Raw genomic sequence first — 14,018 nt, 5'->3', positions numbered from 1 at the left:
TTTTCTCGCATTCTAAGAAAACTTATTTCAGTTTTCATTGTCCAAGGAGTCATGATTCCCCACTTTTAAATTGATGGATGGCCCACATTTTTTTTTAGTTGTTTCTGAAATATTCAGACTCCCATTATTTGAATTTTGTTAGCCACTTTGGGCTTAAAAGATTTTTTTTTTTTATTACAGAAAAGTATAGAAAGTAATAAGTGAGAATCCCATAATCTCGCTAGAACTCATCTCTTGGTTTTTAGCAGCTCATATTTGATATGTTTTTGAAGGGCTTCATATTTGTATTATGACTATGAACAACACTTCCAAGAATCTAAATAAGGAATTAGCTTATATTTTTGAGGAAAATTTTTGCTGATCAGCCTTGTTTATGTTTTAATAATATACTGCTAAAAACACCTAAGAAGGGCATTTTGACAGATTTATATTTATACAGTCAATGTATTTTGGCTTTTCATGCTGATATCTACTAAACTTGTGATATATCACAGTGTAGCATATTCAAATGATTTTTAGCAGAATATTGACCAGGGTCAGGGATGGGGTGGGGGGTAAGCATTTTCTTAATGTTTTGACCTTTACCACCTTCTAAAGTGTATACTAGGAGAATGTAAAATGTACCTAGGATATTGGCATACAGCGATTATATATAAGAATATTCTTATTTTATTTTATTATTTAATTTTGCTTCATTAAATGTAGAACATAAATTGGAAAACGGGAGATTAAAAAGGGAAGTACAGAATTTATTTCAACTGCATTTTCACTTTCCTTTATGCTTCACATGGTGCACGCAGACATTCTGATGCATAATGAGAACAAAGGATTTGAAAGCATTGACTTAAATATTCCCATTTTTTCATTGTTGGCACAGTAATTCCATGTATTATTTCATACTATTTAGACCAAAAACTATCAGAATAATTCATCAACAAAGTATTTAGAGGTCACCTTTTAAGATATCTAAATGCTCAATTAAATTGTTCTGCATCTTGCAACGGGTTTTTTTTCCTTAAATAATTCTGTATTTTATCTCTTCTAAACCTATAAATTGAGGACTGTTCAGTGTTCTAGGAAAAACATTTTATTACCTTTTCTAATCATTTTCCTCTCATAATTTGGTAAAGTTATCCTAATAAATTGAGGACTGTTCAGTGTTCTAGGAAAAACATTTTATTACCTTTTCTAATCATTTTCCTCTCATAATTTGGTAAAGTTATCCTAATAAATGATATGTAGTTAAAAGTGGAGTGTGGAGAAACTCCACACTTACATTTTTAAATGATTATTGAATTGTTTTAGTGTCTTGTTCTTTAGCACAGCCAGCTCTACACTCCCAAAATCATACTGTAAGACCAGTTGAGAAAGCACCGATCATAATTTTTGTGGTTATTATTTTAGCTTCCCTGGAAGTTTTATATCAACAGCAAGAAAGGGAAGCAATTTTAATTCCTTTTGGAAAATGCTCTTATGTTATCACTTAATTGACTCTTTGAAAATTGTCTTTAAGAAATCTCCCACACCCTTTTCCTTGGGAAGAAAGAGGACTGTTTAAAATACTGTCTCTTCTAATCATGTTAAGAGGAAATGTTGCCTTTCTTAGAGCACCTGACAAACCTTGGCAGGGATATAGGTGTGCACTGAAGGGTTTCTCCACCCCACACTTCTGGGTTTTGAACAAAAGCATAAGGGTAGTCTGGGATATATGTATATGGACAGATATATTCAGTACATGTGCAACCTGTAATTTCTCAGTTTGTAGAATAGATTTCCTTTCATTGGCATTTTTTTTTTGCCTCAGTTATCTGTATATTGACCGGGTGTTTACTGCTTATTATTCCAGAGAATCCAATAATTTGTGTTGCATATCTGCAGGTACCATGCAATTTTTCTGTTGAGCATATGACATATATTCCACATAATAGATTGCTTCCAAGCTAGAAGGTAGTTTTATGGTAAAACTGGGTCCCTATCTAACTTTTCCAATTGCACCCTCCCGTACCCTTCAAGCTTATATCATTTTTTAGTTACATGGAGATAAATGCATGGAGGGCAGATGGACAGCAGCTGCTGTATATATAGACTGACAAGGGGCTGGGAGTGACTGAAAGCCTTGCGGAGCATGCCCTGCCCTCCCCAAAACACATTTTGTCATGACCAGGCAGTTCTTTTAGTTCATAGCACAATTTCAGGTTGCAGAGATATTTCACTCAATATATGTTTTAAATGTTTAGCAGAGTGTCTTTTGATCTCGTTTTGCCTAAAGTGTAGATTTTTCCAAGAGTAAATTTCATTTGTTAAGGATTTACTTACTTTTGGGCCTTGCTCATTGTATTCTTGTTATATACACATATATTTTATTGTTATAATTTTGAAGGATGGCTATCATCTCCTGTGTGAATAATATCCTAAATTATTTTTTGGAATGGGTAGTGGAGCTAGATACACACACACACACACACACACACACACACACGTATATATATATTTTGTGTGTGTGTGGGCATAACTATAGTCAGATCTTCCATCGATTTGTCCTGCAATGATAAAAATCAGCTATCACTATAAAAGGCCCAGGGAACCGGGAGAGAGAAGGAACTCAATATTAAGCACCTGCTATGTGTCAGGCAAAATACAAGATACTTTCTATTAGCTCATTTAGTTGCTTAATAGCTTGTAACTTAACTCAATAGAACTATGAAAAATGGACAGAAGGTGTTTTAAACACTATTATAAATGTCTTCATGAATATTCTTAGGAGGCCCAAATTTTTCCCAGCCGATCATATTGTATAATACTGAATGAAAAGAAGCAGCAGCCTGTGTTTTTTATACTGCATGATGCCAATTTAAAATACATACAAACATGGTGGGAAAAAAGACATAGATGGAAATATAGGTAATTATCAATGGTTACTCTGAGCATTTGGAATATTCATGATTTCTATTTTTTTCTATATAGCTTTCAAGATTTTCTGTATCATGTATGCATTTTATAATCAGAGAAAAGTTATTGAAAAACATGAATTAAAAAAATGAACTTTATGTCGTGAGTTTGAGTGAGAAGAAGCTCCCTAGACCTATAAATTAGCAGCCAGAAAAATTATTATTGCTTATGGCCAGTTCTTCAGTTTTGGCTGCAGGAGAATGATACACATTTCTTATATCCAGCAGTCTGTTGAAATGTTTTTATTGATCCCCTTCAGTACTTTGTGATAAATTCCTATACCTAATCTAAATGGTCGAGAAGATTGTCTTTGGAAGTGATTTGCCAAATTATCTTGAGTTAAGACACCTTGGTATGAATTATCCAGAGAAGTAGGATTTTTTCTTAAAATCTAATAAACTAATAATTAAATACTGAGTTAGAAATTATGCTTCAAACGTTACTCAATGGTAAATTCACTACTCTCTTTTCCCCAGACTTAAATGAGAATTTATGGTGAAATTTAAAATTCTAAAGGCTACTGAACATTAGAGTAAAATGTATTTGACTTTTTTTGATCAAGTATCTAATAGTAATCAATGTAACAGGAAAAAATACTGTTTCTGTATATTAAGAGAAATATTAAGACTTACTTAAAGGACCATTTGGGCTATTTTGGGAATCAAGAAAACATGGTAAGAAACAGGTGATGGATGGAAAAACATAAAGTCTTGGAGAATCTTGGATTTGGGTAATGCCATGTTTTGGTTATGAGATAATCCCAGTGTTTCTTAGGATAAAATGGGCACCATGGCATGGTAAAATAAATTGTGAAGTAATGAAGTTGAGTATTGAAAATTGACCTGTTGTGTATTTATGTGACTTGAGAGAAATGGATTGCTAAATCCCATGGATGCTGAGAAACAAAAAATCTTATACCTTCTATTTGGAAAAAAAACTTTAAAAAGGAAAAATTATATAGTATCTACTCAAATATTTTACTTCATTGTTCTGAAAGAGTACTCAAATAAATGTATTCATTTTTGCTTTGGGGTAACAAACAACATTTTAACCTCTCACCAGTATACATATTCATTTCTGCAAATGACAAATTAATTGATACATGATGTTCTATTGTGTGGCAGCACATATATTGTGTGCCTATAAATTAGGTTTTTTTTTCCTTCTCTAAATACTAATAATATACTTTAATTTTTTATTCCTTTTTTTCTTCTTAATTAATGTCATTGAGTGTCTAAATCTGTGTTGTGCAATATAGTAGCCACCAGCCACATGTGGCTATTTAAATTTAAATTGAAATTAAATAAAACTTAAAATTCAGCTCATCATTTTCATTAGCCACATTTCAAGTGTTTGATAGCCACATGTGACTAGTGGCTACAGTAACAGATAGCTCAGATTTTAGAACTTTCCAACATTGTAGAAAGTTCTGTTTGATGTCACTGATCTAAACTGTCAGGACAATTTAAAAATTCATGGGCATGTTTTCTGTATCTTACAGTATCGTTATGTTACCTCACTTGTATTTTCCTCTTAAGTTACTCCATTTTATTTTTCTGTTTTTCAGTTTAAAAGGATGCTTAATCGGGAGCTCACCCATCTCTCGGAAATGAGTCGGTCTGGAAATCAAGTGTCAGAGTATATATCAAACACATTCTTAGGTGAGAATAATAATTTAAATGCAATTTTAAAGTTTTCTTTTTGAGTTTGTTTTTGGGGCACCCCAGGTAGATTGGGGCACCAACTCATTTTGGAAACCATTTGTTTTCATTCATCCTGTTGATAATTTGAGTGTCTAAGCCTCTAAGTTTTGGACTCTAAGGGGACAAAGTACATTTTTTATCTTTTAGCTTTATTCAGGGTGTTAGGGATTCCCTGGATTAAAGTTGTAGGTTGCCAGTTTTTCCAAAGCACTAAACCATAAAATGTTTTAGATCTATGCATTCATTTAACAAATTCTAGTTAAATTCCAGACTTTGCTGGGCATTTTGTAATGGTAAATTACAAATGGTCCCTGCCATCAATGAGTTATAGTCTGATGAACACCACGCCTGGTAGACTGAGGCAGATATAATACAACCACTAAAGAAAAGCGTGCTAGTGTTAATAGTTGACAGTGTAGTGTACTGGGATACCACCCACTCCCTATCCACAGAATGAACATTCATTTAGTGAAAGTCAATAATGTGAATGTATCCTTGGTTTGAATTTACTTTCAAAACAATATTGCTCTAATATGTAACTAGTACTTTCACTAAAGAGACATTTATTGAACACATGCTTGTGCATGGATGAGTTAGGAATTCACTGCCTTGAAACAGTTGATGAATATACTGAGGTGTCTTATGTCTTTTATTTGAAAACAACAATTGAATCTGACAGTTACTTAACAGATGATACTGGAGATTTCATGTGCTCCCCTTGTTATATCATAACCATTATCTCACTATAGTGTATGGAAAATACAAAATTGTAGAAACAATGTAAGTCATTCAAATGTATTGTTTGTATTCTTACATTATGACCCACTTCAGTAAGCCATTAGGTTCACCCAGTGCTATTTTTATGATACTTGTATATGAAGTTCCTTCCTTTTTGAAAATAGGTTTAAGAACTGGGATCCTTAGTTGGCAAGAGCAGTTTCTAAGCCACCAAATGAATTTCAAACAGAGACAGTTGATGAACAGTGGAAATAGCCAATATGTTTTGCTTTTTCTGAATCTATCATAAGTCTTCCAAAAAAAATTATTAAGACATTCCATCCAAGTAGTAACCCCTGATACATTTGATGTTAATTATTTTGCAGTGGGATTTATTTGCTCAATTTTGTGTTGGAAGGTATCATAATAAGCCCACATCAAATTGTAAACACTTTTCTAGAAGAAGTGTTACTTGGAAATATTTTCTGGAGCATATAGTGATTGATTAAAACCTATCTGGTTGTCGACGTTATGATTTAAAAGTAACAACTCAGGTAGACTTCACAGTAAATGTAGAAACTTTTCTATATTTCTTCAGATAAGCAACATGAAGTGGAAATTCCTTCTCCAACTCAGAAGGAAAAGGAGAAAAAGAAAAGGCCAATGTCTCAGATCAGTGGGGTCAAGAAGTTGATGCATAGCTCCAGTTTGACGAATTCAAGCATCCCGAGGTTTGGGGTTAAAACTGAACAAGAGGATGTCCTTGCCAAGGTAAGATGATTTTAAGGATCATGATCATAATATATTGGGAAGCTTTTTAATGAGTTTTGATTCTTTCTCTTTTAAGTAGAAGGACTAGTTCAATTTGTGGGGTCTTTTTGTTTTTTTTTTTTTACAAGGTAGCAAAGTACTTTATAAAGCTCTTTACAAATTATTTTGGTTTTATTAATATGTGAATTTAGACAGTTTGTGTATGTGTTCATTACTTTTTTTGTAGCTCCATTTGATTGACCTTAAAGAGTTAGAAGTCTTCTATCTTTTGGGTTTTCGGAGAATAGTTAAGGTTTTGTAAATAGATTTTATCTATTGAAGAAATGCTTTGAGATTGATAGTCAAGTATTTAAGTATGTCGTATTGTCAAAGGCATGAGGTCAAGCGATACTATTCAGTTTTCAGTGCATTTAATTGAGTTTACCTAAAAGTTTGCCTGTATTTACAGGGTACATCCATTACACTTGAATCTTTTTTTTAAACCTAACACTCTATTAAAGTCAGTAATGTTTAAATAACTGTGTTCACTGGTTATATTCTACTTCTGCCTCCTAATTCTTTCAATCTTTCTCTAACCCTAGGAACTAGAAGATGTGAACAAATGGGGTCTTCATGTTTTCAGAATAGCAGAGCTGTCTGGTAACCGGCCTTTGACTGTTATCATGCATACTATTTTTCAGGTAATGTGGTAAAGTTCTATCACCTTTCCTTTATATGATGATGTAATGTCTCGTCTATGAAATGTATTTGTATTTTATCTTCTTTACTATTCATCCTCTTTTGCTTATTTTGATACTTTTTTCTTATTTTCCCCTTTACCAAGGGACAGATAGATGATAACAAAGGTTGGATTGTGGGTCAAATACAGTTAAACCAATTTTGTTATTTTTTCCCATTTAAGAAGAAGTCCTGTGAGATAATTGAAGCAATCCATTAAAAAAAGAATTTAAAAATCATCTACATGACTCTGATTTGCGTAGAGTGGTACTAGCTAAAAAATGAATAAGCCTCTTGCTAACTAACCTTAGAATATAATTTCTTTAATTGCTATTTTTTGTATTGCTCTCTTCTATCTCTTCTTCTGCTCTTGTTGAGCTTTTGCTCCAGCTCAGGTTTAGGATACAAATGAGAAGTTGAGGCTGTAGACACCTTGTGACTGGCATGGCATATTCCAGCCCTAGAGAAAATGTTTAGTTTCACATGGTGTGATCCATTAGCTAAGTCAATGGTGTTGGACTGAAACTGCCTTCACGATTATGAGACACAGACACTTTTATAGTTGGCAGCTCGTTCCTGACACCGTTCATCTTGAGGAAAGCAATGTGGTGCCCCAGGACCATCCTATCCTGGTTTTGTCTCCCAAAGTCCCTAGATATTCTCAAAGGGTTCCATTTCCCTTGCTAGACACTCCCAAGAGTGCTATTTCTATTTCTGGGTTATCCATAGGTGACACTGGTGTGATTTTTCTGTTAACACACTCTATTTTTTATGTGAAAGCAAAATGTTAAAAGGATTTCCTTTCCTATAGGAACGGGATTTGTTAAAAACATTTAAAATTCCAGTAGACACTTTAATTACATACCTTATGACCCTGGAAGACCATTACCATGCTGATGTGGCCTACCACAACAATATTCATGCTGCAGATGTGGTCCAGTCAACACATGTGCTGTTATCTACACCTGCCTTGGAGGTAAATCTGACTTCTAAAACTTTTAGACCACTAACCTGCTGCTACTCACAAGCGTTTCTTAAACTTTTATACTGAAGGGTGTCTGCAGGGCAGAAAATTAATGGTTTCGCTGCCTTTTGCATTTATAGTTCAAAGGATGATATTACATATAAAATATAGACAGTGCTGTGATATTTTTCATAGAATTTTTCAAAAAAGAAACAGATTAATTCTAGATTTTAAGATGTTCCATTAAATATTTATTAATCAATTTATTGATTAATATTTATTATTGATTAATATTTCCTTAATCATTTGGGGGAAAGATTCTCTTGCTAATATATTTTATAGTTCAGATGGTTTTCATTATAAAATTGTATTATTACCTCATCATCTGAATGAGTGATTCTCAGCTGGGGGTGGTTCCTCCCTCCCCTTTCCTCCTGCCTTGACACCCCACCCCCCCCAGACATTGTCATCTGTCACAGCTTGGAGACAGATTCTTCTGACATCTCATGCTTCAGGCCAGGGATCCCGATACTATGGTACACAGGATAGCCTCCCACAACAAAGAACAATCTGGCCCCAAATACCAATTCTACTAAGATTGAGAGTCCCTGGTTTGAATGAATAAAAATAATTGGTCATGTCATTAATTTTATGTACATTTTCAGGACATCCTTAAACATCTTAGATACTTGTAAAATAAACTATTAAATATTTTGAAGCTTCATTTTGTTTTCCAACAAATTCTAGGAAGTAATTTTGCATTTGTATATATCTTTCATTGTATTATTACAGAATAATAATGTTATATATATTGTCTGATATTACAGGCTGTGTTTACAGATTTGGAGATTCTTGCAGCAATTTTTGCCAGTGCAATACATGATGTAGATCATCCTGGTGTGTCAAATCAGTTTCTGATCAATACAAGTGAGTGAAGTTTGTTTATTTTTGCAAGAAATTTTTTCCTTTGTAAGTTTTAGAATGACTGAGAATCTTTATAAATATGGGTGTTTCCAGATCCGTAATGTTCTTTTGGGACATGTAAATGCACATTTTATTGATAGTGTTTGTTAATATAACCTAGCTCTGAAAATTATCATTCTATCCCATGAGGATTATGTTGTTTGAAAAATATGTATTCCAGTACTTCTTTAAAAATAACATGTTAGTAGACATGGGTAATCAAAAGTGAAAGTTTGCAGAAAGATTTAGATAGTTATATTGTCCCTAAAGTTTTAAATAAAAACAGGAAGAGTTATCAGAATTAATGTTAAAACTTCCTCACTTTGTGGGAGGTTGTCATTTAATCTTCTTCAGAGGCTATGATTACTCTTTCCTCCTATACCACCATGCCCAGGTCTGTTCTTTCCTTTTTGCATCTTCTGTTGAGGGTAATAGGAACATCTCTTTGACTGGTTATCTCTTTTGATTTCTCTTTTATTTAAATATTTTTAACTAGGGATCCCTGGGTGGCGCAGTGGTTTAGCGCCTGCCTTTGGCCCAGGGCGCGATCCTGGAGACCCGGGATCGAATCCCACGTCGGGCTCCCGGTGCATGGAGCCTGCTTCTCCCTCTGCCTGTGTCTCTGCCTCTCTCTCTCTCTGTCTCTCACTGTATGCCTATCATAAATAAATAAAATAAGAAAAAAATTTAAAAAAAAAAAAAAATATTTTTAACTATAAAATTTTTTAATACCCATGACATTTCATCAAATAAGAAGTCATCACTGGGCGCCTGGGTGGCTCAGTCAGTTAAGCATCTGCCTTTGACCTCAGGTCATGATCTCAGGGTTTTGGGATGGAGCCTCAGGCTCCTTGCTCAGGGAAGAGTCTGCTTCTCCTTACTCCCATTCCAGACCCACCCCTCAACTTATGCATGTGCTTGCCTACTCTCTCTCTCAAATAAATAAATAAAATCTTTATTTAAAAAAAGACATTACTGAATTTGGAAATAGGAGTGGTAGAGATTGTTTAATTTGGAGCATTCTCTGACACACAGCTTCATAGAATGTTTAGGCAGTGCTTGAGCTATGCCTTTGCAGAGGTTTTAATTTTACAGAATTTCTGTTCTTTTGATACTTGAAGTTAATTGGTAAATGATTTAAATGTACTCTTATTTAATTTCCTCCCACCATGGCAGATTAATGTTATAAATTAATATTTACATACAAAAAAAAACAAATGCAAAGTTGTTAAATTATTTTTTTTTTAGATTTTATTTATTTATTTGAGAGAGAGCAAGAGAGAGAAGTGGAGGGGCAGAGGGAGAGGGAGAAGCAGACTCCCCACCAATCAGAGAGCCCGTTTCAGGAGGGCTGGATCCCAGGACCCTGAGATCATGACCCAAGCCAAAGGCAGATGCTCAACTGACTGAGCCACCCAGGCACCCTGCTAAAGAATTTCTTATATCTATTAAAAATCTGCCCTTTTTTGCTATGCATTTGTGGATAACAGCCTTCTAGTGACTAAAGAAGTCAAACCCTGCAGTGTCTTTTCATTCCCCTTTTATTCTCAGTACTTTGCTATAGCCAGATTTAAAGAGGCAATTTAAATGTAGCATCACTTAGAGAGGTTTAACTTAGATCTCTAATATTATTTACACCCATTTTTTATATCTCAGTCGCCTCTGGACTATTCTATAACAAAATGCACCTTAGTGACTCATTTTATATGTAGGAGGTTGGGAAAGTCATGGATTTCCTGAGAGGTGTGATTACTCAAGTACATTTTAGAAGTTTGATTTATGAACTTATTTACCCAGGATTGGACAGAGGCTAACATCACAATGTTCCAGCTATCTTATGAGAACCTATAATGGGGTGTTTTCAAGAGTCATCTAGGCACTACTAAATATTAACACATAAATATTTATATACATCAGATGCAACTGTAGGAGTTTACAGTATCAGGGCTTAGGGTGGACCTGAGAAGAGCAGAGAGGTCATATAGTACAGTGTGCTGTATGCACTTTTCCTAAACCTGACCTGATTTATTATTTTGATTCTTATGCATGTCTTGTTATGTTCCTAATTTTACAAGTTTTTAAGAAATATGTTAAAATTTTGTTTTAATGTCTGCCTTAAAAAAAAGTGCATGTTTTTTTTTTCTTTAAAATAACACCAGAAATAGAGACTGGTGTGTTATCTTTGCATTTTACTCTCTATACAGTATTGTGTGTTCTCTTATTGTAACATTACAATTGTGATTAGAGGATAGATTAAAATAACTCACAATAAGTCACTATTTCCAAGTACTCTCATAGTTTTTTTTTTTTTTTTAAGAAAAATGAGAACCTGCTCTATGATTCTCTCTTGTGAACCCCCTGAGGTCAGATGGATTTAGGCTGGAGCTGGACTATGGCAGGCATTAGTGTACCCATGGAGTCTGAAATTTAAGCTAGCAAGGCCTCTATCCACAAATGAATCTGATGCTCTCCAAAGTTTGAGTCTCTCTGAGATAGATGATGAACAAATTTAGGGGATAATTATAAATTCAGTGACAGTGGCCTCTGGCATCTGTTGAAGGTCATTTTGCTGATGACCTGCCTGAGGTGGAAGGGTAATTCATCCAGCTTCTGGAAGTACTTTTGTTGTTCAGTGATAGTATGATGATCTCCTTTCTCTGAGACCTCAGCAAGGGTTGGGAAGTTAACAGTTCCCAGAGCAGCTTTGGATTGCTAATGTTTTCTCGAGGGTGGGGTGTGAGGAGGCTATGTTATTCCTGAGAGAGTGAATCAGCATCATTCACCTGATACAGGAAAGTATCCCAGGGTTGATCAGGGCCCCTGGTCATTATGAGAAATCACTGCCTTGGTTTGCTTTTGACTAGGGGTCATGCCGGCAAGCATTTTATTTCAGGACAACGAAGAGGTTAATGAGTAACCAGTGACATAAGGAAGTTTTAACTTAACAGCATTCTCTAAAGAAGTCCCTCTCAGAACTTGTAAACTAGTAACAAATAGCATTGTGAAATACCATATCAAAATTATGGGGTTTTTTTGGCAGCAACCCCTCCCCCTTTTCTTTATAGACATTTTTAGGGTATGTTTTCTGTTTGTTTTTTTTTTCATGGATTGAGCCTCAGTGATTAGGTTTAGCACACACTCTCAGCTCTTTTACCTTGGAGCTGGTTTTGCCAACTTGTCCAAAGCCGAAGGTTGAATCTGTTTCTTTTAAGAGAGAAGTCTAAAGACTTCCAGTAAAAAAAAAAATAAATAAATAAATAAATAAAAAAAATAAAGACTTCCAGTAATCACATTTACAAACCCAAAGTTGAGAGGTCACCTGTCCTATTTTAAGGAGGCTGTAGAGGTGCAGTGAGAGGGCATGGCCCCTTCTGGTAGAAGGGTTCTGGAGCTCACCAGGCTACTTCCCAGTCTAGGCACAGCTTAGCTTCTTAGTTGTGATAGTACTTTCCATTACCTGTTCCACTTGTAGGTAGGTGCCAGATGATTGGTATTATGTTATTCATGGTAAGCATGCTGGAGGTTTTGAAAACAGAGACATAATTTCTACTGGGCAGAGTTGGTTAAGTTTTGTGAGTTATTTGGGGGGAGGAGGGGAACCTGGACAGGATTTTAAGAAGTTGAAATTCCAGGGTAGGAAGCTGCGTAAGTCTTTTTCAAGGACAGTACATGTAAATAAACCCATAAAAAAGCATCATAAAGTTTTGAATATAACACGCTGGAGAGTATTTATCATAAGAAAGAGCATTTGACTTCACAGCAATATTATTCAAAACAATAAAGCACTGTCAAAAGTACAGAGTATATATAGTATTAAATTTTACTTGGAAACCAAGTAATTTTTGTTTATAGCAAAGATGCCTAAATTTTAGAGAAAAAGATTTACTCACATTGGTCATGTGTTCAAAGCATACAGCTCTGATTTCCAAGAGCAGAGACCTTTCACTATATTAAAGTAGAGCTGGATTTAGCTACCAGTATACACACTGCTTGATTTCTCTAGTTTCATTTTAAAATAAGCTTTCCATAGCTGCATCTGTGGACTATATATAGAATGTTATTTTTCTGCATAAATCTTACACTTTCAAAATATGAATAAATTCATTTTTATCAAATGTGATTATATAGAAATACTACAGAGATTGTCATTTTATTCAACAAAAAAATATTGAGAGCCTACTCTGTGCCAAACAGTGTTCTAGGCATTAGGAATATATGGGTGAACAAGATAATGGCCTGGCTCTGAAGAGCTTGCATTATGCTGGAAGAGAATAGACTGTAACACATGAGTATCAGATGGGACTAGTTTGGTGGAGAAAAGTAAGGCAGGTTATTGGCGTAGGGAGTTAATGGATTGAGCGAGTGAGCCCGTTTTAATCTTTGTTCTTGGCAACTAGATAGTACAACTACCACTTCCCTTTCCCATTTCAAGGAGAAACCAGACAACCATGCACATTACGTGAATAACTTTTCATTTTTTAATAGGGTGGTCTTAAGTCTCTCAGTGGGTTGGGAGATCTTTGGAAGAGATTGTTAAGGACATATACAGAGACCATGACAAATCAGGTGGAATGTGATCAGTACCAAATCAGTGGTACAGAGTATAAAGGACTTTGCAGCAAAAAGTGAGCACTTCTGCCTGTGGTAATCATGAAGGGCTTCATGCAAGCAGTGACTTGTACTGGGCCTTGAAGACAAACAGGTTTCAACAGAAATGTTCTATAAACTCTTTGTCACCCCACACCCTCTCTCCACCTCTGTGCTACTGTACCTTAGAACAGAGTATGAAGGCAACTTTCTGATGATTCCTGAACCCTCAAGGACTCAGTAAGTGCTGCGGTAGCATCTTTGGAGAAAAATTTCCCGGAAATGCAGAATCTTACCTCCCGTAGTTTTGTGTCCACATGCCTTCAGCCCCAAAGAAGAGTAGAAAGTTCAGTGACTACCTTGATATTCAATTGCTTAAATGCTACCATGTGTTCATTTAAAAATCAGTGTTCTTCACCATCTTCCTGTTAACAGCCCCAAAACTAAGAGAGGCAAGGGAGACCCACTCATAAGCAATCTTTTCATCACCTTTCTGGCCAGTCTGGATTCTTAGTAAATGTCAGGAGCCAACAGCTTCCCAAGGGAGGCATGCTCAGGGCTCTCAGACCACCCTGTGTGTGCAGGGGCATCCTTCCATTGATGAGAATTGAGATTCTTTGGGGGCACCTGGGTGGCTCACTGGTTGA

The 14,018-nt window shown here is 35.2% G+C and overlaps 1 protein-coding gene across 17 annotated transcripts in view; it reads left to right on the top strand.

The window, feature by feature from the left end:
* PDE4D (phosphodiesterase 4D) overlaps nt 1-14,018 on the top strand; it is a 1,379,610-nt gene that overhangs the window by 1,350,100 nt on the left and 15,492 nt on the right. For all 17 annotated transcript variants that reach the window (XM_041765463.1, XM_041765464.1, XM_041765467.1 and 14 more), the window contains 5 exons: nt 4,517-4,610; nt 5,968-6,140; nt 6,722-6,820; nt 7,669-7,833; nt 8,649-8,748. In XM_041765463.1, the coding sequence (XP_041621397.1) occupies nt 4,517-4,610; nt 5,968-6,140; nt 6,722-6,820; nt 7,669-7,833; nt 8,649-8,748 (631 nt within the window). The remainder of the gene's footprint in view (nt 1-4,516; nt 4,611-5,967; nt 6,141-6,721; nt 6,821-7,668; nt 7,834-8,648; nt 8,749-14,018) is intronic.

The sequence above is a fragment of the Vulpes lagopus genome, chromosome 8 (genome assembly GCF_018345385.1).
Source record: "Vulpes lagopus strain Blue_001 chromosome 8, ASM1834538v1, whole genome shotgun sequence".
NCBI classification, from domain to species: Eukaryota; Metazoa; Chordata; class Mammalia; order Carnivora; family Canidae; genus Vulpes; species Vulpes lagopus.
This window is presented reverse-complemented; position numbering and strand designations above follow the sequence as displayed.